Genomic DNA, 27,665 nt, shown 5'->3' on the forward strand with positions numbered 1-27,665 from the left:
TTAGAAACATTCCAAGGACAAAGAGGGTAGATGGGAAGGGTAAGAGAGAAATAATGACGTGCCAGTTGAATGAAGCCTCTCTCACACCGAGTAAACGAAAGGCATACACATTCAAGGTTTGAACATTATTACAGCTAGAAAATTAGCAATTCAAAAACATACAGTCATTTGTATTTCACTGACTACCTGAAGGCTATGGGACACTTTTGATAAGAAGCTGAATGCAGAGATTCCAGGCAAATGAAGCTGAAGGAGGAAGAGTGAGTGGTAAGTAGCAAGAAGACAGTGATTACTGCCCAGTGAAGCTACCGCAGGAACACGAGAAAACTAAGATGCAAATAGGAATGGAGCCGGATACAGACTGGAACAAAGAGCAAATAAGACTAAGGGTGGGCGGAATTTGCAAAATTGACTTTCGCAAATTATCACGAAATTGCGCAAAATCTCCGCGAGGATGCGAAACTTGCATTTGTGGCTCCTCAACTACAATCTCTCTGGCAGCCACAAGCACCATGTAGCCCTTTGGTTCATGAGTCTGCCATGGATCCTCACCCCTGCGACTTGTAGACAAGTAAGTGCACTACAGTGGGAGAGGAGATGTGAAAAAAAGATTTCCCTGTGGATATCAATAACTAATGAAATGCCTGGATGGCACAATTCCTCTGTCCTCTGTTCATAGCCTTTGATACACTGAACCACACATAGTTTTAGGAAGTCTGGAATAGATATTGTCCATCTGGTGACATTACACGTAACCCTATGCCGGGTAAACATCATGCCCAGTGCACCTACATGTGACATCCTTCTGCAAGAAGCCAAACACAGTATAATGGCCAGTTTTCCTAACAGTTCCTTTCTACATTGTTCTGCAGGCAGGATAGGAACAGTTTCAAAACTCTATTAGCATCTCACAGCTGGAAGCACCCATGTCCTAGACGGGCAGACAGTGAGTTCTCTCATAGCAAATGTGTTACCTGCAGCTGCTCCCCTACAGAAACTATTTCCACCAAAATGGGTCCTGCCGAGTCTGCTGAAAGAAATATATTCACTGACCTCAGTGCCTGACCTGAAGCAGCCATTTCTGATAGAAAATTCATCACATGGACAAGGGTGGATCGTAATGGATTCATACTCCATTCTGCACAACAACCAGTCCAACTCCTCAATGCCAATCCATACCTTTTAACCATGCGGTCAGCCTATGCTATCTTGATGAATTCTGCAGCTTGTCTTGAATCGCCTGGGATCCCTATTGTTTCTGTAATCCTTCACAACTGGAGGTTGAGAGTTCCTGCCATCACCAGTCAGTAATTGAAACCCTGAGGGTCGATCACAAGATTCTGACTATTAGGGAGACCAATTGGAGAATCCTAAGAAAGTTGTATCAGAACTCCAAACCAAACTTGAGCTCTCCATATGGATGTGAAAAGGTTCAGATTTGCCACCTTTCTCCAAACTTGCACTGTCACCCTTGTAATCATAGTGAGCAGCAGGAATGCATAATTGCATACCATTCCTCATTCCTGCATAAACCCGTCTGATCCAAACAGGACACAAACACATTAATTTGGCATAAACCCCATCTGATCATGAGAGCCTGAAAAATCCCTGCATTCCGCCTCCTTTGAGCCCTATCAGGGTAGCCGAAGTCTTCTCCTCAGCGACCAGGGCTTGGCTGCTGCCTGCTTTGTACTTCAGAAATAAACTTCCAAAGCAGGAATTTGTTTCTTAAAAACAGCCCAGTCTACTGGTAGCTGACTCAATGATCAGATTCAGAGTTGATTCAAAGGAGGCCCTCCTTTTTCAGATCGGTTTGTGCTCTAGTGATCATGGAATCTGCGCTCTGGCATTTGAAGGGAGTTCTCGTGATTCTGAATATGTGAGTGTTCTCCTGAGATGGAAGACTTTCAGCTTTTACAGCGATGTGTAGTTGAGCGGCCCAGAAAGGCTGAATGTATGGAGGATGAAATAAGGCCCGTGAGGTATGCTCGTTGCATCAAAGAGATCTTGTCCCTTGTCAACAAACTCCTCAGCTCCCACTGACTGTTCCTACGTACTTAAATGCAATGCTTCCGTCAAATCGATTACAAACCCTTGAAAAGTCACGTTCCAATTGGCAGTCTGATCAGCTTTCTCATCATGACGACAAATCCCAAATCTTGTAATAAGGTGACCATTATCTGTAAAAGTTGGAGGAAATGATGCAGCAACTTTCGTCAAGCACTAGAGTGCTGATGAAAGGACAGAGTGGAGAACCCCGAATTCGTAAATCTGGGACCTCCAAAGCAATTGTAGATATCTGCGATGTAGTGTGCAGGAAGCTGGCTCTTTATACAGTTTAACAAAAAGAGTAATACTATGCAGAGTCCAGGTATTCCCTTATGAGTGGACAGGGTTTTGCTCTAGCAGTCCCAAGATGCTTTTTTTGGGGGTAGTGTGGTCGAATAGCCTTAGGCTTATCAGAGAGGAGTGTTAGACATTTGCAAATACACACATACATGGTACACATGACTCAATAAGGAGAGCCACACCAATTTATAAAAATAACATATATCTTTATATATATTTAGGCACCAGAATCAATATGATCAGGTAAGTACGTTTCAAGATAGAAATACTTTTAGGTTTCAAAAGTCGACACTTTGCAATTTTCATAGGTGGCAATGTTATCCTATTGAGGAAAAACAAATACTACATACAAGTTCTGTACAGCGACTTATGGGGCAAATCCTCAGGACTTAAGGTCAAGGCCCAAGGCAGCACCAGCAGGTTACCTCCGGCAGCACTAGGGTAACCGGGTACAGTTGTGCAATACAACGTCTGGTGCCCAATGTCAGGAGAGGCCCGTGCAGGTTAGAGCGGTGTGGCCGGGTGAGTGGGGGATTCGACAGACGACCACAAGGGAAAATTAAATAAATAATAAATGTTCCCTCATTGTCATCTGTCGAAATCACCCTCCCCCACCCGGCCCCACCGCTCTCACCTGCATGGGCCGTTGCTGCCCAATGTCACTCAATAGGGATTGGTCCAGTCGAAAAGAGGCTGCAGGTTTGGACTGTGAGGCCAGTCGGTCTGACCCAACAGGGTGGCTCAGGCCTCAAATGCTCAGGGACATGGAGACACCTTTGATCCACTTCCACTCGGGAACCTGATGACAGGTGCAGAGGTGTATTGAGGCACTGGGTTTTTCACAGCCAAGTCACTCGCGGTCAGGGGGGCTGCAAACAGAGGCTGCAGGCGGCATTGAGGAGTCCCCTCTTGGCAAACCCAAGGAGTTCCTGGGTCTTTGTAGAAGTGCTGGCAGTCCTCACAGGCTTTTGGAGGCACAGCAGCTTGCAGGGTGAGTCGCCTTTGGCGCAACTGTCAGAGATAGGTGAACAGGCTGGCAGGGTTGGTGCCAAGTCAGCTGCTTCTTCCTCAATTCTTGCTTTTCATGACTCTTCAGTCCTTCTTCTTCTTTAGGGTCAGCAGGATATGATTTTCCCATCCCAGGGGCTCCCCTAAATACCAGATTTAGGGGAGTGTAGGGTAATAGCGAATGGGCTACTTACCTCTGGGGTCACTATGCTCCCTATATGACCACTTCCTGAGGGAAATGGGCATAACCCTGTCCCAGAGTTCCTAATCCTACCATCATAAAGATGGCAGATCATGACATTTGGCATTCACTTCAGGTAGCCCACCCTAGGGGTGGAACTAGACTGAATGTGAACACGCCTTTCTGACTACTAACTTAACTGTCTGTCCAGGCACAAAATGGGCCCTCGTGAAGGGGGGTGGCATCCCTTTGAGTGAAGCCAGATTTGCATATCAAAGGCGATGGGCTCTTTGAAACCCCCTGCCTTGGAACGGTAATTTGCAGGTCATCCTGCGGGAGGGGATGTAAAACATCCTCTGTACGAGCAGGATGGGTTTCTGACCTCTTGAGAGCCAAGGCCCTCACCCCTGGGGGTCAGAAACTCATCTGTGGTGGCAGGCGGGCTAGCACCAGCCACTCAGCACACTAGTAGTTGGTAGGTTTTTAAGGGGCACCTCTAAGGTGCCCTATGGGTGCATGTATCAATACATCCATAACTGGAATCAGTGTGGGCTTATTAATACGAGATGTATGATACCAAATATCTTTGAATTCAGTAAAGCCATCATGTAGCTGGGGAACTAGTGTTTTGAATAGTGCCCAGCACATGTACTTAAAATGGCTTCCCTGATCACTTGCACTGACAGCAATTGAACTGACCGGCACAGGGGCATTTCTGCTCATGCAGATATGCCCTTCCATGGAGTATGGATCACCCTGCCTTCGGGCTGTAAGGCCTGCATTAGCGGTAACTTACACAGGCTCCATGCAGTGTCTGTGGATTGTGTGCCATGTTGTGTTTTCGGCACCAAGACACACAGCCTGCAATGGCAGTTTGCAAGCACTGGGTGAAGGGTTCCTTAGGGTGGCACAATTGGTCCTGCAGCCCTTAGGGACCCTCTTTAGCCTCTTTGCCTTAGGTACCAGGAGTGCCATTTACTAGGGACTTAGATGGATTGCTAAAAGTATTGCCAGTTGGGGAATTTTTTTTACATTTTTGGGAAAGATGTTTAGCCATCCCCGGTAACATGTTCCTTTAACTTGCCAAGTAACTATATGAATAAAGATTTCTTCTCCTTACTATTGGAGAGCAGCCAAAGGCCTAGCACCTGTCGGGGAAGACATCCTGCTCCTAGCAACGATCACCTCGCACCAGGTACAGTTTGTTTACCTCTTCATTGATCCCAATTTGAATGGGAGATGGCCATGGGAAATGTAAGCACAACAGTTTATGAGCAACACAGCTGAGAGTAGGCGTTGGCTCCAATGAGTTCTGTAATGTGTATGAACAAAGTGGACAGACTTGCTTTTGCAGAGAGGTCTGACTTCAAGGCTCCAAGTGCCACTGTGCTGCTGAGCACAGGGGGGTAACAAAGGTCCCTGCAGTCCTTTCGCGTTACGCCACTGGTTAAGCAGTATTTCAGGGCGATGCCTCCAGTCTGCTGGAGGTACTGACTGCTGGTAGAGGTGGGGGGTCAAGCTTACTGAGGAGGTAGCATTCTTTGGTCCCAAAGGGAAAGGCAATGAGCTGTAGGATGAGCAGCGACCTCAGAGTAGAACATGGAAGGATGTCACATTCACTGGAGGCTGAAGTACAGGAGGGACTGAGAGCGGAATAGCCACTACACCATTGCTTCCTTCATTTCTGTCGCACATGCAGCCTCCTGCTACTCTAACTCTGCTGCCAAAGGGGTACTCATGAGAAATGGGTTCAGTCTCAGAACACTGGGTAGTGCAGTCAATTGTTCTGACTGGTGATGGGGTTATAAGTATTAGAGTTGTGGAGTCAGTTGTGTTGGACTGTGTGCTGCAGTCACCTGCTTAGACTGTTGTCTGTGGTCTGCTGTGACAGGGTCTGGTTTCAGAGTCAGTTCTGTTACACAGAGAAAGTGTCAGTCTGAAGAACTAGAAAGTACAATAGGTAAGGGGTAAGTAATGAAGATTTAACAAGATCTCTGTGGTCGCAGCCAAGAGACCCAGCTAATGTCTGGAATAGTCAATTTCAGTCTTTTTCACTACTGACTTTGCCACTTACGCTTTATGACGGTATCCCATGAGAATCCAAAGTGAACGTCCCATGCCTATTCCTTTGCATGGGCCTTCGTTATGCGGTGAAACCATTGATAAATATATGAAAGGACTATGCAATCATAGGGGAATTTGTTAATGAGGGCAGTTGTGCAGTTGGTAAAAAAATTAATTGAAAGTATAATTGATGGTGTGCAATTTAAGAATCCGGACCATTACACCATGGTTGGAGTAACTGGGTTAATAAGTATGAAAACTGAAATTTGAGAAAACCTTTGAAAGCTGTTGTATTGTTATCATTTTTCCAATTTTGCACTAATCCTTGAATATGGTGTATTCTTAAAAATCTTTTCTTCACAATTATGTTTCTATATAAATATCATTAGTAGTACCAACCGTAAATGCATTTAACCTGTGTATACTATGTCATTAATAAAACTTCTGCTCTGTTAGATCCAAATCATTTAAAAATCAAACTGGCCATGCTTATTCCCAATCATTGAATTTCAGTTTTTGTCATGAACTCAAAGCACAGCCTTATGTAATTCAACTTCTCAGTGAATTTTGTGAGTTAAACACTGTCCTTGGTAAAGTCCTATGGATCTTTCAATATGTTATAGTATACTGGTTGCTCTATATGCACCAAGGGTTTATACTAGTCTGTGTGCATTTTAGATGTCATAGCGTTTTACTTAAGCAATCCATGTAATTGATTGCAGCATAGATTGCAGCTATAACGGTGGCAATATTACATCCAACACACACAGTGAGAGTGGGACAGGGGAGGTTGGAGAGACTCACAGCCGAGTTAGATCTTACACTACTAATCAGTTGTGTGTCTGGAAGGGGTTGTTAGCAAACGTTCGCTCACTACCTAAACAGAGACTTGGTTGAAATCAACCTCCACGCCTGACATTTTCCTGGCTCTCCCTGAGAACTATCGGATTCTTAGACTGGATAGAGTAGGGAAAGTGGGCGACAGAGTTGCTATAATTTTTAAAGAAGAGTTGAAAGCTACTATTATTGACTCCGTTTCAGATACCCAGATGGAAATCTGTATATTCAAACTGGAGCTGTCACATCAGAAAACTTTAAAGGGCGAGCTGTTATATCGCCCCCCGGGGTCACTTAGAGATTTTAATCTCAAATTAATTGAGAAAATGACCCCTCACATTATTGCTTCCAATCACTTCTTGCTGTTAGGGGATTTCAATATCCACAGTGAGGAGAAAGAGAACACTGAAGCTGCCAGCTTTTTAGCTGACATGGCCACTTTGGGCCTGGGAAAGATTAATACTGCTCCATCACATTTGGCAGGTCATACCCTGGATAATATACTTACCAATTCCCCTCTCATAAGTGCTGATCCTCCTTGTCCACTGACATGGTCGGATCACTCTATGATTCCTTTTCAGATCACTAGCTGCCTCAGCCAGCAATCAGCTGGCGGCACCCAGATGGCCCTTCAAAGACAATGGCTGGCATAAAGTCACGTATGACTCTTTTAGCAAACTATATACGCCCCCGATATTCAATGAACTTATGGTCAGTACCATGATGCTGAGGGTTTTTAATGATAATATTAGTACAATAATTGACACACTGGCTTAAAACATCGACTTTATAAATCTCAGGAAAAAAGTGGAGATTGGCACACTGCCAAGTTACGGATGGAAAATCCAGATGTAAAGTACTGGAAAAAAGCTGGCGCAAATCTCAGTTAGATAGCGAAACATCTAACTTCAAACTGGCTATTGCTGCCTATCACAAGAATTTTAAAATAGCACGGAAAAAGCATGTTATATTAAAACTGATCCAGGCAGGAAACTCAACAAAGGAACTATATAAAGTCCTTAACTTCTTTACTAAGCCCACAGCTTGCCCACAACAGAATATCCCCTCGCAGGAACTGTGTGACAACATAGCTGTGCACCTGGAGGATAAAATTAATTTGATCTATAATCAATTTCCTCAAAACCCCTGTCACGCGGAGCCCACAGACTCTAGCTCTCAAACGGTTAAGGACTTAGCTGCGGGCCTGGTTGGTTTCAAAGGTTTTCAGATTTCTCAGGTGGAAGCCATGCTTAGTACGGCGAAATCCGTCTCTCCTCTAAATGTGTTGCCAGCACACAAATATGCTCTGCTTGCTCATCTTCTAGCCGCCCCAATTACTGAGATTCTGAACACCTCTTTAAGCGAAGGTACTCTGCCTCTTGACTGGAAGTCTGCTCAAGTACAGTTTGCCAGGGTCGGTTTCGGTTCCAAGTCTGGCCCTGGTGCTCAGCATAAATCAAGTTACCTGAATACAGCATGTATGAATACAATCCAGGCAATTCAACTCAGCAAAGGCAGGTACACGTTATTAAAGACAGCATAAGCAGAGTGAGATAAAATTTCCATTCCCATGAAGGGAACCTCCCTAACGCTAAGGTTGTGAGTGAATTAGAAGCAGCAGGTGTCAGCAAACATAAAATTGCAAGTAGAACTAAATGAAGGTTCCAATAAAGAAAAGGAGAAATGTACTTGCGCTAGAAAGTAATTCTATGAGCAGAAATATGGAGCAGCACAATTTAGGCTCCACCCTTACATGTCACAGAAGCACAATACTTACGTGCACTTAGCACTATAAACTCTCTGTGTGTACATTTGTTGTGATGATTAAGGGGGGGGGATATCTTAACCCCATTGTAAACCTCTTGAAAAACATTACAAAGTAGGGAAAACTCAGCTCTTGGAGCTTAAATTCAAACATTCTCAATGAGAAAACAAAGTATGGTTTATTTGTGATTTCTCTAACACATTCTAAAAATGCACAACGTTATTTGCAGACAGTACCAGGTATAAGTGATTACACCTCAGACAAACCAAAACTGTCACTCAAGAGAATGTCCAATTTGGGGCAATTTCTATTCTAGTATCTCTTATTTTGCCATTTTATTTTGCGAATATAATTCTACACCAAATGTATCTTAAGCCTTCATTCCCAGGTGCACCGTGTCCCAGGGGTGTAGCACATCTGTGCAGATGTTACACAGCTCTACAGCACCAGAAATACAAACTCATGCCCAAGCACAAGACGTCTCCTTGAACTAATTCCAATGCAATCCAAATGAACTTCAATCATTGTTGATTATCTATTTGGGAAACATTGGGCAAGGCTCTACGCTCCATTGGCTTTTATTTCTTCAACACCATAGCTTCTAACTCCTGATTTGTACAATTCATTAATTCATGCAATTCTGATCCCTCAACCTCATTTCTCAACAGTGGCAGCTGCCAATTCATGTCCCAACATTCTTCACTCCCATTCAATCCAGCCTCATCCCCACTGCTGACACAGACTTTTCCACTTTGTCCATCTTCTTCATAATGGAGTCTGACCTTCAAGTCATCGCGTTCTGCCTTTAGTAGCTCTCCAGTTCTACATGATAATTCTACACCAAATGTATCTTAAGCCTTCATTCCCAGGTGCACCGTGTCCCAGGGGTGTAGCACATCTGTGCAGATGTTACACAGCTCTACAGCACCAGAAATACAAACTCATGCCCAAGCACAAGACGTCTCCTTGAACTAATTCCAATGCAATCCAAATGAACTTCAATCATTGTTGATTATCTATTTGGGAAACATTGGGCAAGGCTCTACGCTCCATTGGCTTTTATTTCTTCAACACCATAGCTTCTAACTCCTGATTTGTACAATTCATTAATTCATGCAATTCTGATCCCTCAACCTCATTTCTCAACAGTGGCAGCTGCCAATTCATGTCCCAACATTCTTCACTCCCATTCAATCCAGCCTCATCCCCACTGCTGACACAGACTTTTCCACTTTGTCCATCTTCTTCATAATGGAGTCTGACCTTCAAGTCATCGCGTTCTGCCTTTAGTAGCTCTCCAGTTGTAACCTCCCTCTCCTTCTCATCCCCTTTTTTCTTTCTTGAGTGTGGCAGGAAGAACCCCCTTCTGCACCCCCTTGATTTTCATGTGCATTTCACTGTGATTTGAAAGCACATCAGTGTCACCCCTTCAGGTCTAGCACTGCTGCCCCTCCCATTGGTAAGACCTCCCACTCCGCTCTTCAGATGCCACCGTCCTCCGGGACCTCTTTTCTGTTTGCCGCAGCTGCACGTCAAACAGGGGCTCACACCTCTAAATTACAGCATCCACGCCTACGACACCCAGCACTGCCCGAGCTCTGAGACCCTAAGTGCACTAGATCGTTCCTCGGCTATTATCTCGGATCCCTTAACACATAACCTCTATAGAAGTACCAGCTGCTCCAACACTGTTTACTACCCTTCCGTAGCAGCTTCCAGGAAATCTGAATGTTGGGAATGGGCAACCTGGGAGCAGAGCAGAACCAATCATTGGAGCCAAAGTAGAGCTGGCCATTCAGCTGCCTCCCCCTCCGTCAGTCAACCCTTTGTTAAATGTTGCTTCCTCCGGAAGGAAGGTATTCCACTAACGAGCCTTATGGACAGGAGGCAAATAATAAACAATAAGTTACCGCTCTTCTCCTGGAAGTACATTGAGTAACAGGGTCGGTACATTAATCTTCCATGAGCCCATTCTTGTAGCAAATCTTGCATTACGATAGATAGTAGAGTTTCTCCATTGCTTGAAGTATGTATTCATTGTTACTCTTAGAGGGTCTTTTTTGGAATAGTACACAGACTATTTAACTAATGATACTCAGGTGAAATGAAGTCTCGCTAGTATCGTGTCACACACGAGAACCTTCAGGTCCTCAATTGTCAGTGCTAGGTGCATAATACAAGTTTTATGAAGGTATATGTTGTTTATGCACACACATATTTCACATAACTATTAAATAAATGTGTTGTAATAGAGCTATAAGCCTCAAACGATTTCCTCTCTAATAGAATACCTATGCAAATATTGTTTATGTTATGTTGACAATAAGGTTTCATACCCATCCCTATTAAACATGTAATATCATACGAGGTGGTTTCACTATTATTAGTTGAATATCTTTACTATTGAAGATTGAAATACCGTCCATGTGGATAAGATTCATATGTAGCTTAAACCAAAAACCATGAGAAAGGATTGCCGCTTAGGAAACATGCCAGTATACACACATCTGTAGCAAATATAAAACAATGCCAGGGGATCCATTACAAATAATCGAGATACAATTGCAAGTCACTGCATAAAGTACATCCTGTAAGCTTCCTACAAGTTCCCATAAGGTATAGTTACAATGTTTGGTACAGGTGAGAAAAATTGAAATTGAATTGTGATGATAAAATATTGGATCCACCTTATGTAAGGATAAATTTACAAAACAAATCCTGACACCAAAACAATCTAACCAAAGGTTTTCACAAAATCCACCTGTAGAACCTCATATTCCACTACATGTCGACCAGGAACCCGTGATCAGTGATTCACCAAATCAAACAACCAAATTTAAGGCAACCAAAATGTGAAGAATATCATTGAGATGGCAGGGCGACTGCTAGTGGAATGTTGTGAATCCATGCCTAAGAGCAGAGCAGAACCACACACCGCTCTTGAACCACCTGAAAACGGAACTATTCCAATTCACCACCGACTGACCTCTACGCAGAGCAGAGACTGTGACAGAACAACATTGAACTAAGTTTTCTCCTGACTCTCTCCAAACCCCTTACTTCACACAGCTTTTATATAACGCACAACATTCCAAAGTGTCCCAAATATGCATGAAGCAAGTTAGAAAAGTGCTATCCATAAATAACAAATGCCAGTTTTTTTCTTGTTTTCATTGCTCTGTGGGATGTTTCTTTTCTGATGCATGCTCTCCTAGAGATGTTTCCTATTTTCTGCTTCACAGAACTTTCACAATGTCTTATATTATCGAGACCACGTCAAAGTCTTAAAGGTTTTCTCACTCAATAAATGGTAGTAGTGTGGTCATGAAGCTGTAAAGCAAACCGTAATAGTAGGACGGTGAAGGTACAGAGAGGATACGATGGCACGAATGAAAAGGAGAACAAGGGCTAGGTGGACAGAGAAACATGAAGAAGCACACAATAGTACATACTGGAATAACATAGACCACTAAGACTAGCCGAAGTCAGGCACCTCGGAAGTAGGTTTTCACTCGAGGAGAGATGGGACCCAAAGCCATGGTGAGCAGTCTCTTAAAGAACATTGTGCAGATATCATGTTAGCATTGCATGTTCATCGGTCCTGCTTATGCTCATCTTTTCTATACCTGAGATGCTTTTTTTCCGGGGCGCGGTCCCCGCGTGGTCATGAAGAGCGGATGACATCGCCGGCGGGAGGTGGTACTGAGCAGGGACAATCGAGAGGTCCTGCTGCCTCCTATAGGTCTGGAGGACTGGTGGCGAGTCCTGGATGGTTCCTGGAACAAACGAGAACAGGAAACTAATTTGTAGCTAGGTTTGCTTATTTCAGAACTTACAGAAAGCCATAGCCCAACTTTGGTAGCTTTATTCCATATTTGGACTGCTAAAATAATATGAATAAAAATAAACATTTTCAAACCAATAACAACTCGTTTTTAAAAGAACAGATACACGTCAGCATAAAAACAAATAGAACTATTTTAGTGGCACTACTTTTAGAATGCCAAACATATTCTTAATGGTTTACTAAACAATTAAAGACTTTGAAACTGCTCAGTATATGCTCCCAGGTTACAGTGGTGAGGCCCTCATCGGACACCCGGTCATTGAGTAGTGCCCGGAAAGGGTGGGAGGCGGGGGAGGGGTGGAGGGTGGGGAGATAGCGAAGCTGAGGGCCCCACCTTCCTGGGTCTCCTAAGAGCCTCATTGAATGATTACAGGCACATAACCTACAGAGACCAGCCTGCCCCCTGTGCTGCACTGGCATTGGCCCCAAGGTCCCAGGGATGACAAAAAAGGCAGCCGGGATTCAGGGATTCGCTTCTGACTGGGGCTTGAGTGGACAGAAGAAAAAGCAGGAATCCCTTTCGGACCCTGGAGATCTGGATCTGACGGTCAGTAGTGACTGATACCCCCTGAAGGTGTGGGCAGTCTCACCACACTTGTTTAGGAAACAAATGAGGGCCCTCATGCTGCTCAACATTTGCTCTCCAACAGGCTCCACCGGTGAAGCTCTCTGCAAAGATAAAGGGGCTCTCAGTGTGATCATAAGGGGGTTGTGTGAAATGCTATTCCCTCAGAACAGTGTTGGGGGGGGTGCATAACATTGCATAATATTATTTACATCAGAAGGTTCATAAAGGAAACATTCTGACTCTTCGATATGAATCAACAATCCATGCTTTCTTTAGTTTTGTTGTATGTTGTTCATATGATACATATTATTATATAATTTGACACTCTTCTTGAGAGTTCCATATGGAGGTTATCCACATGTGTAATATTGGTTGTAGTTGCCCCAAAGCCTTTCGGGCCCATGAAGGGCCCTTCAGCAGGAAGCATTTTTAATCATGGTGAGCCTTCTTTGAATAGATGCAGAGCTGTAGAAAGAGCGCGTCAGGATAAAAAAGCTGATATCAAAGGCTAGCCGGTTAAACCAGGCTAGCTTGTTGGGACGTGCCGTTCGGACCTGTGCTATGTTGAGTGACCCATCAGGATGCAGCATTCAAGAAATTTCAGCATTAACACTCGATGGGAGTAAATTTCCCTTTCTCTCTCCTTCTTGTTTTTCTCTCTCTCTCCCTCTGTGTCTCCACCCTTCCTCTCTCTCCACACAGTATATCAACCAATTTCAGATCCTCAATTTTAGGATGCCATAATATCAGTAAGAGATCTATCTATCTATCTATCTATCTATCTATCTATCTATCTATCTATCTATCTATCTATCTATCTATTAACCGTTGTTTGTTTCAGTGAATTTCGAAGCTTTTTTTTAACATACAGTAAGAGGTTATCACAATTCTTAACTATAATGTCACCTTCACCTTTGATTTTTTCTTTGAATTTCTATGGTTGTTTTAATGTAAAGTAATAGCTCTATCACCGTGCGCGATATGGAGATGGGCAGAAGGCCTGGCACATGGCTTCGGCGGTGCGCTGTGTGGGGCTGGGCGCAGGACCTGGCCTGTGGCCAAGCCTTGCGCCCAACGTGCCATACCCCCCGCAGTGCACATCCTTTGGCCAAAGCAAGGCCTTCCACCCAACCATGACTGACTATGTGATGCAACAATATAAAGGGTGAAATTTACAATAAGGCAGACCTACTGACTTTGCCAAATGGTCAGAACACCAAAATATAAAAAGCTGGCCCATAGGCTTTATCAAGGGGTAAGCTCATCAACATATATAACTATAGTCAAATGGATATTTCATTAATTCACACATTATTTAAAAAACAAAATTAACATGTCTTTGAGACTTTTTAAACATTTTTCAGACCACAGAGTGCCCCCATAGAACTACCCACAAGGGGTCCCTACACTCCAGCTGAAGAACATACAGCTCCAGCTTGAAGTACTTTGAATGCAATGAACCAGGACACTTACTGTTCTTTTTAATGTTGCTGTAGGGCTACTGCACTCCCTGCAGCCCACCACAACATTAACAAAATGGTTGGTGGTGCCCCTGCCCCTACTGAATGGCAAGGCCTCCGAAAAAGGCACTAGAAAGTTGGTTATATCAAAATAATGCACGACTTGCAATAGTCATCCTTCAACTTTGCTTCATCGGCACATCTCTAGCTGTCAATGTGCATGAAAACAGTTTGAATGTGTTATAGATTTAAGGGCTTGTATGTAATTTAAGGATGTCATGTCTTTATGGCACTGTAACACCACCCTACTACTAGAGTTTATTAGCCCTGAAAAGTGTTTTGCTTTAAACTTAATTGAAACTTTCTATTCGCTCAGAGTCTCATGTTTGATAATATTAGTAACAACTGTAATTGACTATGACTGTCATTTCGATCCCAATCTTCATCTGTGCTCTGCTCATAGCTTACATCTACACCTTCTTCCTCTAGTACTTTCCCTCTTCCCCCTCTTTCTTTTCCTTTCTTTCCCCATACTATGTGAGATATGTTTCCCTCCCCTCACTCCCATCCATCACACTGACACTCTTTGGCTAACCCGCTCCCTTCTCCATGTCCATGGAACTGAACAGTTGGGTCGAGTAATGGCACCTCCAACTCCCCCCCATTTCCTTTATAATCCCCAATCCGGACCCTTCTGCCCAACTGTATTACCATACTGGGCTTCATGTGGATTGATGAATTGATCTCTGCACTTAATTTCCAGATTCTTGGATCTGGTGCATTTATTAAGCTGAATTTATATTTTCTGTTTTACTCTTGATATGTTTACATACATTAACACAAAAGTAGCACAAGGGGGAAAGACACAGTCAGGCCGCCCCCCCCCCACTCAACAATCTATCAGCAGAAAAAAGACCTGACTCAAAATGAACAACAACCCTTGTATTCAAAACCCTATAACCTTTTTTCAAACACTCCCTCACCGGTGCGACTCACTGTCGGTAATCCAAGTGTCTGTATGTTCTTCTGATAACCAAATGTCAGTGAACCACAGGAAAGAGAAAACCTCCAAACAGATTCGTGAAAAAATGTGAGGAAGGAGAGAAAGCACCTCACAGTTGTAACACCAAGGGGGGCTTGCTGGTTGGTACTCATTAGCACACCCACTTATCATCATCGGTTGCTTTCTCACCGTAAAGAAAAGGTGTGTGTTCTATCGTGAATTTCTCAAACAATGAAGGAAGGAAAAGACAGTTAAGAAAAAATATGGACAACGCGCCAGCTGGTCACGTGTTCAACGGGTGACTGTCCACATTCATGTCACCGATACCGAGTCCTGCCGGACGGAGCTTTAATATGAAGAGTTGGTTGCAGGTACAAGGAATACTCGCAACCACTCGGTTTGGTGTTAATCTCAAGTGAAGTGAAGACTGGTAACCCCTGTAGCCCTGATGAAGTTGCTCAAACCTTTGGCAAAGAAACATGTCGGCTTTAACGAATTGAAAATGGTCTGACTTAAACCATTTTTGAATTGAGGACGCTCACAGCACTGGATAAAGTTATGTCCAGCCAGTGAGTAGTACCTCATTTTAAACACTGGGAATTGCTTTTCTTTTCTCACGGGGTCCAGTGGGCTCTTCAGTGACACTAAGCCCTCACAGTGCATTTATATTTGTTTCTTCACTGTCTTTTCCTTCCTTCATTGTTTGAGAAATTCACGATGAAACACACACCTTTTCTTTACGGTGAGAAAGAAACCGATGATGATAAGTGGGTGTGCTAGTGAGTACCAACCAGCAAGCCCCCTTGGTGTTACGACCGTAAGGTGCTTTCTCTCCTTCCTAACATTTTTTTCACGAATTATATCGTTGGATATAAATTCTGCATACTATATTGGTATATTTGTAGAAACACGATACAATTTCAGTCTTATTTATTTATATTTATTTAGAGTTTTATATGGCACAAACATGAACCAAGTGGATATCAGTGCGCCTTACAGAAGCTCAGGGTGAGAGAAACACGTACAGCAGACGATAATAAGTGATAATAACAGTCACAATAACAATATAGGGAGTAGTAGTACCAAGTTGGGGTTGAGAAGCTCCCTCTAGTTCAAAAGGGGGAAACAGAAAAAGCCATAGTAACAGGCGACAGATCGCAGGTTCAGCCGGTGTGCTTTATTGGTGCCAGGGCGTAGAGATCCTGGGAGCTAGAGCATGCATTTGTTCATCAATAGCACTTTCACTTGTTTTTAGAAAGACATAGGTGATGGGTTAACGCAGATTTTAGATGGTAGGGCATTCCAGATTCTTGGGGCAATGCCAGAGAAGGCCTGATTCTAAGTTTTCTTCTTAAATTTCTGCAGTTTTAGTAGTAGCGACATGGTGCTTCTTCAGGATTTAGTGCCACCAGATTGCTCCAGTTGTTTTGCATGGTACCTCCGGGTGTTGGAATGTAAGGCTTTGTGAGTCATGCAGGCAATTGTAAACTGAATTCTTACCTCTAAAGGGAGCCAGTTTAGTGATTTTAAATCTGGAGTAATGTGGTTATTACGTTTAGATCCAGTAATAAGTCTTGAAACTGAATTAAGGGAGGCCCTAGTGGGGAGGGGATGCAACTTTGATCTAGAAAGGCCACAAAGGGTTACATTTCTATTGTCCAACCTGGTGATTACTAGGGCATGAACAACTGATTTGAAGTCATCGAAGGGGAGGAAGGGTTTAATTTTCCTTAAGATGATCATTTCTGGAACTGAGCTCCTCTGGTGGCTGAGCTGATGTGCTCCTGCATGTGCAAATTCTCGTAGAGTGTTATCCACAATGATTTTGTGGAATCGATAACATGTGAAATATAATTGAGGGCTGTTAAATGTTTCATCCATTCAGCAATTTCAAGCGATTGTTTGGGGGGTGCAATTAAAAGGAATTCTGTTTTGAGAGTATTTATTCAAGGGGGTTGCAAGTCAACCAATTTGAGTTTTTTATAGAGTTGCGTTAGGATGCCTAATATCTTCAAAGGAGGAGATTTTCAGGTAAAGTTGGGTGTCGTCAGTGTACATGTGATAATTGATGTTTGATGATTTCAGAATTTTAGTTAATGGCTCCATGAAAAGGATAAAGAGAGTGGGTGAGTGCATGGAACCCTGTTGAATGCCTAATGTGACAGGTATGGGTTTGAACAGCGAATGATTAATCTTTATTCTTTCGGATCTATTGTGGAGGAAGGAGGCGAACAAGTGACGGACTGGACCAGAAAGCTCCATCCTGCTTTCAGTAAGTCATAGAGGTTGTTATGTTTCACCGTACTGAACGCTGATGAAAGGTCAAGGAGGATTAGAAGGTATGATGCATCTTGATCAAGCATTTGTAGTGCATCATCGACTATGTGAGTTAGGGCCGATTCAGTGCTGTGGCGAAGATAAAAGCCAGATTGGTATGGGTCTAAGAGTTGGAATTGATCAATGTGATTGCATAGCTCGATATGGACACATTTCTCAAGCAGCTTTGAAAGAGTCGGGATGTTGGAGATAGGACGGATGTTATTTAGATCAGTTTGGTCCGCAGTGGGTGTTTTTAAGAATGCGGGTTATCTGTTCAGACTTGAAGCAGTCTGGTATATGATGAGAAATAGAGTGTAACTATACAGATTATAACTGCAACAGTGCAAGCACATTACCCGAGGGGCTGCAGGTCGCATGAGAGTGACTGGTGCAAGTTGTCATGCATCATCATTGTAGGTCTAATGTATTTTAGATAGAGTATATAACTCAGCATGTAGTTAGTGTATTTCTAGATTACATATTTATTGTGTGTGAGGAAGCATAGGTTTTATTTATTTATTGTTCATATTTTAGGTATCATGTGTTGCCTGCAGGCCTCTTCACAGAGCCTTGGAATTAAATCAAGAGAAAAGGGGAATCAAGTGGAATACTCTATGTAAAGATACAAAAATAACATTGGCAGCATCTAGATGGTTGCAGTCTATCAAGAGACAACATGAACTGCCATATGCCACAATGAGTATGTTGTTGCAGAACGCTTAACTCAGTTTCAATTGTCACCTAGGGATTCATTGAGTCAGTCGTAACTGATAGCTGGTTGATCAGTAAATTTATTAAAATGTTGCGCTCTTCTGTCCCTGTGTGCCTGCTGTACAGAGAACGCCGCTATTCTGTTGAGTCAACTGACATATCCCTGGCCCTGCACCAGGCTGCGAAGCTTACTGCAACCTCTCTTTCTTCCAGCCCTATTTCTAGGGATATACATTTTGCGGGAACCAGTGCTCAGTTTGAGACCGTAGTTTCTGGTGCTCAGCACCAGAACTAAATTCCCAACACCAGCACTAATGGGTCCATATAATGACTGTTTTACGATGAGCACAAAAACATTGTCTAATAATTCAATCTACGTTAAAAAAGAATATTTCTTGCCACCCGCGCCTTTCTTATAGCTTTGGGCCGCCTGGAACATCCTGAATTGTCGCACTTGTAGGAGTGCAATGCGTACTTGTCGTGTTGGTACTGTCAGTGGCAGCGCTGGTAGGGGCAATGGGGGATGCAGGCTGCAGTGCCCCCTGCAAAGGGCACAGGCACTTACTTGTTTACAAATTAAGCACTGGAGCCTTCTCCATTTAGCATCCATCACGACAGTTGCGATACTATACCTGTAACCTCCGCCCTGAAATTTCCCCAATTCTACATATCCACCACCTGTAGCAGATGGATCCAGTTTCAAATCATATCAAAGACTTCTTTCCTCAATTCCCAGTTTCATCTTGTGCATAAGTTAGGGCGTCAGGTCATGTGGGCGCACGGGTTCGAAGGCAGGGCTTTTATTCATGAACGGACAGCACTCATTCACAAGCAGAACGTTTCGGGGGGAGGGGGGGGGGGGGAGGGGGGTGTCTGCACTTCTCATGTCAATAAGGTATCCACCGGCAGACGGAAAAGCTGCATAGTTCCATTTATCAACATTTACCCCTTTGCCCAATGAAAAAAACAAAGGAACGCCACAGAGTAGGTAAAAAGTGCATTCACTGGAACAAAATGCCTGGTCACTACAGACGTTTCTATTGAAATGTGTTCTATTACAGGGCTCTAGTGAGGCACGTCGGGCATCAAGGGGCTATGTAGACTGGGCTGGTAGGGGGCACATAATCTTGGCAGTCATTGACTACACGAGGAATAGTATATCTTCATCTATTGATGAACAAACTGTAGTCCAAAGGCTACTCGAACCGCTGTATTACTAGGAAAACTAGGTACTAATCCCTGCATTCCTATTGCTATTTTGGGTGATCTTGGACACACCATCTCACTTTCCTGTGCATCGGTTCCATTATGTGCCAAACCAGGGTGTTTATCAATAGGACTGACATTACAAAAAGATCTGATACAGACTGTTCAGCCGCAAAGTGCCTAGACGCAATTGAAGTCCACCCACCTTGCTACGGGTGTCAAATATGTTTGGTTTGCCATTGACCAGTCCATGCACTCAGCCATTCATCCTCCGAGGTCCAGTGCGTGTCTCAGTAGCCCGTGGGCCTGATGAAGCTAGTGTGCCCCAGGATTGCCAGCGGGTCTCCTCTTCCCTGTGGAGTGTGGAAGGTGTTCTTGGAAAGGTCGCATGTATTTACGGACAAAACCCACCAGCACTGTTTAAAAGCCTCGTCTATAAGTTTGGTAAAATCCGTCTGCCCAAACCTTTAAGGTCTCTGCAGCACTGCCATATGAGCCTCTGAAATGTGTACAGCTCCACTGCATCGCCTAACATTGTGGAATTGGGCTTATTTTATTTTTCAACAATGCCCATGCCATGTTGATTCGTTGTCATAACATATAACTGAGAATCTACAGAAAATGAAGTAGAAATGTAGAAGGTTAGATAGCTATAATAGGCTATGTGAAATTGCATTTTCTGAACTGTCTATGAATAGCTTTTTAAACATTTTTAAGGGAACTTATGCTGAAAAACAAACAGTTTTGCTCCTGGTTTCTTAAACTTCTAGAGATCCTGGCGAACCTGTGTCATTCTTGGGGAAGACCAGTCACTCTCGGAACAAAATGAAAGTAGAGCACTCTTTCTTAGTACCTTTTCAGAGCCTACTCCTCTTCTGCAAATTTATGTGAACATTATATGGTAAAATACACTATTAAGACCAATAAAAAATAAAAAAAACCCTCTAAGGCGAGCCCGGCTGGCTGCATGTCAGGGCTGGCATTACACCTGTAGTACCGGTATTAGATCACTATCCGCCACCGAAAGATATAGAAAATGTAAGGACCTCCATTGGTGGACATTGTTCTCTATCACTACAGCGTTACAAATTGTGCATAATAGTTAAAATGCATAACCCGGTGTCAGACAGGCCTTGTTCCAGACATGATTAAACACTGGAGCAGTTTGCTGCCTGTGCCATGATTAACCAAGGTGTGATGCCCTCAGACAAGGGGAACACCCACACATTCCTATCAGTGGCATCCCTTCAATTCTGAGATGCCATTTGAACAGTTGGCAGGGAGATAAATTTCTGCTTATCACCCTCTCAGATGCCCGTGTGTGCTCAGCTGGAAGCTGGATAACAGCAACACTGTGATGCCCGCTGAATACAAATGGCAGAACTCATATATATGTATTTATGTACAACAAATGGAGCCCAGCGTTGCAATGGGAGCCAAAGAGCACAGCTTGACTTATTGGGAGTTGAGTTGGACAGGCCGAACCACTGGCCTGAAGAGACAGGGGAATGAGGTTTCTATTGCAGTAAGAGTTCCCCTCGGTGGCGCATAACTTGTGAGACCCGCTATTTTCCATCGTGGGAAGCTGTCGTGACAACTGGCTGATTTCTTTTGATGTTTTGTTTTTGCAGTTTCATATAGCGCAAACTCGACCCGAAGGTATTGGCGCACTTCACAGGAGCACCAGTTACGTTACACAGGGACACATTCATTTTTGGTAGACACTGGGAGATTAAATGATTTGCCCAGAATCACAGGATGTTGAGCCAATACCGAGACCCGAACCAGGTTCCCCAGCGCCAAAGTCGTCAGCTCTGGCCTGTATGCCATATGCTGGATTTAAATTATACATTTGTAGATGATTGGGTCAGAGGACATTCTTATGTCACAAGGTGTCTGTAGAGTATGGATTCCAAATGGGATGTTAAGCCGCAAGGAATTTTTTTCTGCAATGTAAATTAAATAAGTAGATTTATATAGCACAGCTTATCACCCGCAAGAGAATCCAGGAGCTGTCCACGGGCACGGGGAGATTAAGTGATTTGCCCACAATCACGTATTGTTGAGCTGACACCGAGACTCAAACCCAGATCCCAAGTCAGCAGCTCTGCCCACTGAGCCACATCCTCTCAATCCAGTGACTTTACAAGCCCTAAGCTCATTAGCTAACCCTGGTGTACTGCTCCCTTCACTGGTAGATAAGGGAGGTGCTATAACTAGATTCTGTATTCTGTGTCCTGTTTTGGCTTCTGCCCTGTCCCTGCCTCTGCTCCTCCACCCGGCTCCTGTTGCATTACCAGTGGTTCTGGGCAGTGTTTACTTCCCTGCAAGGAAGCAGGGCTGTGTAGGTACCCTAAAGCAATACCACTTAGGACTACCACAGCCCCTGCAGTAGCCAAGGCCCTCCTGGGTGTCTTCACCAGGGTAGGGTTTCCTAAAGAGGTGGTTTCAGACAGAGGTTCCAACTTCATGTCTTCTTACCTGAAACACATGTGGAAGGAGTGTGGAGTGCAGTACAAGTATACTACACCCTACCATACACAAACCAATGGCCTTGTTGAGAGATTTAACAAGGCATTGAAAGGCATGATCATGGAACTCCCTGAAAAGCTCAAGAGGAGATGGGATGTCCTGTTGCCATGCCTGCTTTTCGCTTACAGAGAGGTGCCACAGAAGGGAGTAGGTTTCTCACCCATTGACCTTCTGTTTGGTCATCCTGTGAGGGGACCACTTTGTCTTGTGCTTGGCCTAAGGCCAAGAATGGCTGAGTACATGGAAAAGGCATCCAAGAATCTTGAGGCCAGCCAGGAGCTTCAGAAGCACTGGTATGACCAAAAAGCTGCACTGGTTGAATTTAAACCTGGGCAACAGGTGTGGGTTTTGGAGCCAGTGGCACCAAGGGCACTCCAAGATAGATGGAGTGGCCCTTACCCTATCCTGGAAAAAAAGAGTGAAGTCACCTACTTAGTTGACATGGGCACTAGCAGGACACCCAAAAGGGTTATCCATGTGAACCGCCTTAAACTCAACAATGACAGGGTTGACATCCCCATGCTGATGGTGACTGATGAGGAACAGGAAGCAGAGAGTGAACCTCTCCCTGATATCCTCTCCTACAGGCCAAAAGATGGGTCAGTAGATGGAGTTGTCTTTTCAGACACCCTCCCTGCCCAACAGCACATTGACTGCAAGCAAGTTTTCAACAGTATGCTAGTCTCTTTTCCCTGACTCCTGGTCTGACAAACTGGTGTACCCTTGATGTGGACACTGGTGCACCTGTCAAAAACAAGATCCATCGTCAGTCAGACCAAGTCAAGGAAAGCATCAAAGCTGAGGTCAGCAAGATGCTGGAGTTAGGGGTAATTGAACCCTCTGAGAACCCCTGGGCTAGCCCAGTGGTTCTAGTCCCCAAACCTCATCCACAGGGTGGAAAGAGAGAAATTAGGTTTTGTGTGGATTATAGAGGGCTCAACTCTGTCACCAAAACAGATGCTCACCCTATCCCAAGAGCAGATGAACTGATAGACAAACTAGGGGCAGCCAAATCTCTCAGTACCTTTGGCTTAACTGCAGGGTACTGGCAGATTGGCATGGCCCCAGGAGCAAAAGAGAAAACAGCATTCTCCACACCTGATGGGCATTATCAGTTCACCGTGATGCCTTTTGGGTTAAAGAATGCCCCTGCCACCTTCCAGAGGTTCGTGAACCAAGTCCTGGCTGGGTTGGAGTCCTTTAGTGCAGCTTATCTTGATGATATTGCTGTCTTTAGCTCCACCTGGCAGGATCACCTGATCCACCTTGGGAAGGCTCTAGAGGCTCTGCAAAAGGCAGGCCTCACTATCAAGGCATCCAAATAACAGATAGGGCAGGGCACTGTGGTGTACTTGGGCCACCTTGTTGGTGGAGGCCAGGTACAACCCTTACAGCCCAAGATCCAGGCCATCCTGGACTGGGCAGCTCCAACAACCCAGACTCAAGTCAGGGCATTCATTGGTTTGACTGGGTACTAAGGGATATGGGTCCATTGTGACCCCCCTCACAGAACTTACCTCCAAGAAGATGCCCAAGAAGGTTAACTGGACAGTTAGTTGCCAAACGGCTTTTAACACCCTGAAAGAAACAATGTGCTCAGATCCAAATCTAAACGCTCCAGATTATGCCAAGCAGTTCATAGTGCAGACTGATGCCTCTGAGCTAGGGATAGGAGCAGTCCTATCCCAGACCAATGATGAAGGCCATGACAAACCTGTTGCTTTTATAAGCAGGAGGCTTCTCCCCAGAGAGCAGCGTTGGAGTGCCATTGAGAGGGATGCATTTGCTGTGGTTTGGTCCCTGAAGAAGTTGAGGCCATACCTGTTTGGTACTCACTTCCTGGTTCAAACTGACCACAGACCTCTCAGATGGCTAATGCAAATGAAAGGAGAAAATCCAAAACTACTAAGGTGGTTCATCTCCCTACAGGGAATGGATTTTAAAGTGGAACACCGACCAGGGACTGCCCATGCCAATGCAGATGGACTCTCCAGGTTCTTCCAACTTAGACAATGAAGACTCCATAGGGCAAGGTTAGTCTCATCACCTTTCATTTGGGGGGGGGGGGGGGGGGTGATTGTGTGAGAAAGTGCCATCTTTCTTGCATGGTATGCCCCCACTTTTTGCTGAATTGCCGATGTACTTTAACTGAGTGTGCCATGGGCTCCTGCCAATCAGGTACCCAGGGCCTGTGTTCCTTCCCTAAAACTGCATGACAGCCTAAACCCAATTGGCATCTCTGGCCACATGTCAGCCCCTGGTAAATGGTACCCTAGTAACCAGGGGCTTGTGACCAGAGAAGGCCCCTAAGGGCTGCAGCACTTATTGTGCCACCCTTAGAGGCCCTGTACCCTGACACACACACACTGCCTTTGCAGGCTGAGTGTCTGGGTGCAGAACAAAACAGAGAGTCGACATGGCACACATCCCTGTGTGCCATGCCCACAACACACATTGCCCTGGCATACCTCAGTCACCCCTCTAGTTGGGTGCCCTATGCCAGTGGTGTGGGTACAGGTGCATGAGCCCTGTGCCCCTACAGTACCCAGGTCCATTTCTGGGCACTGTAAGTGCAGTGCTGCCATTTAAGAGTATATGGTGCTGGGAGATCGTCAACACAAACTCCACAGCACCATGATGGCTACACTGAAGACTAAGAAGTTTGGTATCAAACTTCTCAGCACATTAAACCCGCACTGATGCCAGTGTGGGATTTAATGTACAATGCACGACAGAGGGTATCTTGGAGATGCCCCCTGAACCTAACCTACAATCCACGTCTTGTCTGAGGGGCTGCCTAGGCTGCCACACAGCAGAAATGTTGCTGGGCCCCTGGGTAGAGAGCCAACCGCTCTCCTGGGCCTGCAACAATGCACATCCTGGGCTAGGTGCTAGGTCTCCTCCCCCAGGATGGGCAGGGGAAGCTTCAAAGGCATGCCGCCTTTGTGAGCTTCTCCAGACCACTTGCTGTACTCAGCAACTGGCCCCTACCGGTTCTGACCCCCACTCTGGCGGGAAGACTGTCCGGAAACCCCAAGGAAGGAAAGGGGGTGTGCCAGCCTCTGCCAACCCCACCCCTCAGGTGGGGGAGTTGAGGTGAAGCAAATCTCCGGGCTCTCGCCATCTTGAAGATGGGAAGGCCTGCCCAATCAGGACTAGGCTACTGCCCCCCTCCCACAGGAGAGTGGTAGGATAGGGGGTGTACCCACCCCAGGGAAGGGACCCGTTGGTCCCTGCCCTTTACCTACCTGTAACGCCCCTAAATTTAGTATTTAGGGGCATCCTGAACCTTCCTTCCTCAGATCCAGATTCTGAAACCAGAAGATCAAGAAACAAGAAGACCTGCCGTGCAGCTGCTAACAAGAGGAAGACACCAACTGATTTGGCCCCTGCCCTACAGGCCTGTCGACCCTCGAACCTGCTCCTGCTAAACCCCGGCATCTCCAGTGGTGAGCAACCTCAAAAACCCCGGAGGACCTGACTGCCTTGTGACTCTAACTAACTGGGACTTCCACGAGCAGTGGTACTGCTCAAAGCAAGTAACAAGCCCCCGGCATCAGCCAGAAACCGCAACTCCTACACACTCTGCAACCGCCAAGCCTGGCCTGTGCTGGAGTGAACAAAGACCACAAGGACGTCCCCCCGGTGACTGTGACCCCGAATCCAGCACCCAAGGACCCACCTCGACGCTCCTGATGACGCCTGCAGCCTCAGAACCAGGGACCTCTCCAACCGCGACCAGCAGAGGGTAAGATTTCCCGACGCCAAAAGGCACCCCTGCACCCGGCGCCCTGCAGCCCCCTGTGCCCAGCTCCTGGGTGCCTACCTGGGTGCCTACCTGTCCTCCAACTACCCAACTTACCTCTCGAAGTGGTGGTCGCACTTGAAGAATCTTCGTCCCCGAGCTTGCAGCCTTTGTTCGTTCTTGAGCTTCTCCATTGAAATCCATTGAGCGCCCAACGGCTCAAAAGCACCCTGCACCCGGCTGCCCTGAGTGCCCCTGGGAGTGCAACCTCTGTCCTACCTAATCTACTTCCCCATTTGCCCTGAGCAAGTGACCAGGAGCCCAGCTCCCGCAGCCGCGTGGGCTGCTAGCCAGCAGCAACCAACCAAACCCCTGACTCCCATAGGATAACATTGGGCCTAACTCACTCTGCATCCAGCTGCCCCTGTGCCGCTGAGGGTGTAACAACTGTAGCTACCTGACCCTGGGAGACCCCTGAGTCTATGCCCAGAACCTTAACTCTGCCAGTCGAGTACTTACCCAAAAGCCGATAACTCACTTGTCTTCGATAGGGTAATATTAACTGGTTTAACTTGGAAATTCTTCTAAGTGTCGAGTTTTGAAACTTTAAAATATTCATCTAAAATCAGCCGAATAATGAAAACGAATTTACTCACCTATCAGGAGAGATCCCAGTGCTGGATCTTGGTGCCCAGCACTGACCCTGAAAAGTAATTACAACCGTACTTACCTATAACTTGATTTTCCTCCATAGGATAACATTGCCTGGCCTTTGCCAGAAATTTTTTTAAGTGTCGATTTTGCAAACTTACAAATATTCGTTAAACATCGCCTGTATAACAAAAAAACATTCTTTCAACTGTTGGAGTACTGACTCTTGAGACTGTCTTGTGTTAATGCTTTTTTTTTCTTTGATTAGTTTGCCTACTAGTCCCTCCTCCTCTACTCTTGTGACCTCCCATAAGGACTACCCCTCTTACATCTGCTAATAATCTGTGTGTTTCATTTATGATGTCAGAGCACTATTTTTCTTAATAAGCTGGTGTTGCAGGCAGCAGCTACCAGTTCCACACCGCATTTCCCCAACCCTAATGGTATCTTTAATGCATTTTGTTTAATTTTTATCTTGAAGTATGGCAGCTGCGTCTTTCTTTTGTTCTGCACAGCTCGCCTACCTCCATTTTTTTAAATAAATAACTTAAAACATTATTTAACTCTCACCCCAGCACCCTTTTCACGAGCACCGCGCTTTATCTTTTACTATTTGAAATTATTTATTTTGTTGCAGCAAGGTATCTAATGGTGTTATTAATTTATATAACTTCTTTTGTGGCAGTGTGCATGCAGCGCTTTATCTAGAAATATGGCAGCCTGGGGAGAGCGTTTGTAGGGTGCCCGCATGGCTCAGATATCGGCAAAGGAGCAGAGTGCATTGCAAATTAAGCACAGGCGGGACGTTCGCAAGAGATGGTGGATTTGAAATTGGAAGCGTGGATGGAGTGCAAAACATCCATGGGCATACAGTATGGGGTAGGGAAGAATCAGGGTTACTTTAGCATGAGTGGAGCATGCATTCATAATGTAAAGAAAGCAGTCGAGAAGCTTGAAAAGTAGCTGAGAATGCACACAGTGTGCTAGCACATATAAATGTCGAAAGGGCGCTTTACAAAAGAAATGGGAGGGAGTAATACAACAGTTTTGTGCACATTGGGGCCTAGTGAAGAGGTTCCAATGCAGTTTTCCAGGATGTAGTGGGGTTACACTTGGAGTTGGTGCAATTCTATAAAATAAGGGCACTAAGCAGACAAAATCAGAGGTGGCGTCGTAGTTTGGTGCATGTCAAGAGCATGAAGAATGCGCGTAAAGGGCCTCATTATGATGTGACTCCGTCCGCAAGTCAGAGGCTTTCTGAGTCACATTAACGGTTTCACTTCCTACTGCCGCATTACAATGCAGGTGGTCGAAAGTGAAACCAGCCGGTCATTGTTTCTGGTTTCCGACAGACTCCCTATTGACGGCGTTTCTGCCGTCGGGCTAATGATGTCGGTTTCCGACAGGCTTTCCATGTCG

General features: G+C 45.1%; 1 protein-coding gene across 2 annotated transcripts in view; it reads right to left on the reverse strand.

Moving 5' to 3' along the window:
* Positions 1 to 27,665, reverse strand: part of KIAA2012 (KIAA2012 ortholog) — a 747,606-nt gene that overhangs the window by 604,056 nt on the left and 115,885 nt on the right. For both annotated transcript variants that reach the window (XM_085648973.1, XM_085648972.1), the window contains exon 4: positions 11,831 to 11,980. In XM_085648973.1, coding sequence (XP_085505099.1) covers positions 11,831 to 11,980 — 150 coding nt within the window. The remainder of the gene's footprint in view (positions 1 to 11,830; positions 11,981 to 27,665) is intronic.

This window comes from Triturus cristatus, chromosome 3_2, assembly GCF_964204655.1.
Source record: "Triturus cristatus chromosome 3_2, aTriCri1.1, whole genome shotgun sequence".
Classification (NCBI taxonomy): Eukaryota; Metazoa; Chordata; class Amphibia; order Caudata; family Salamandridae; genus Triturus; species Triturus cristatus.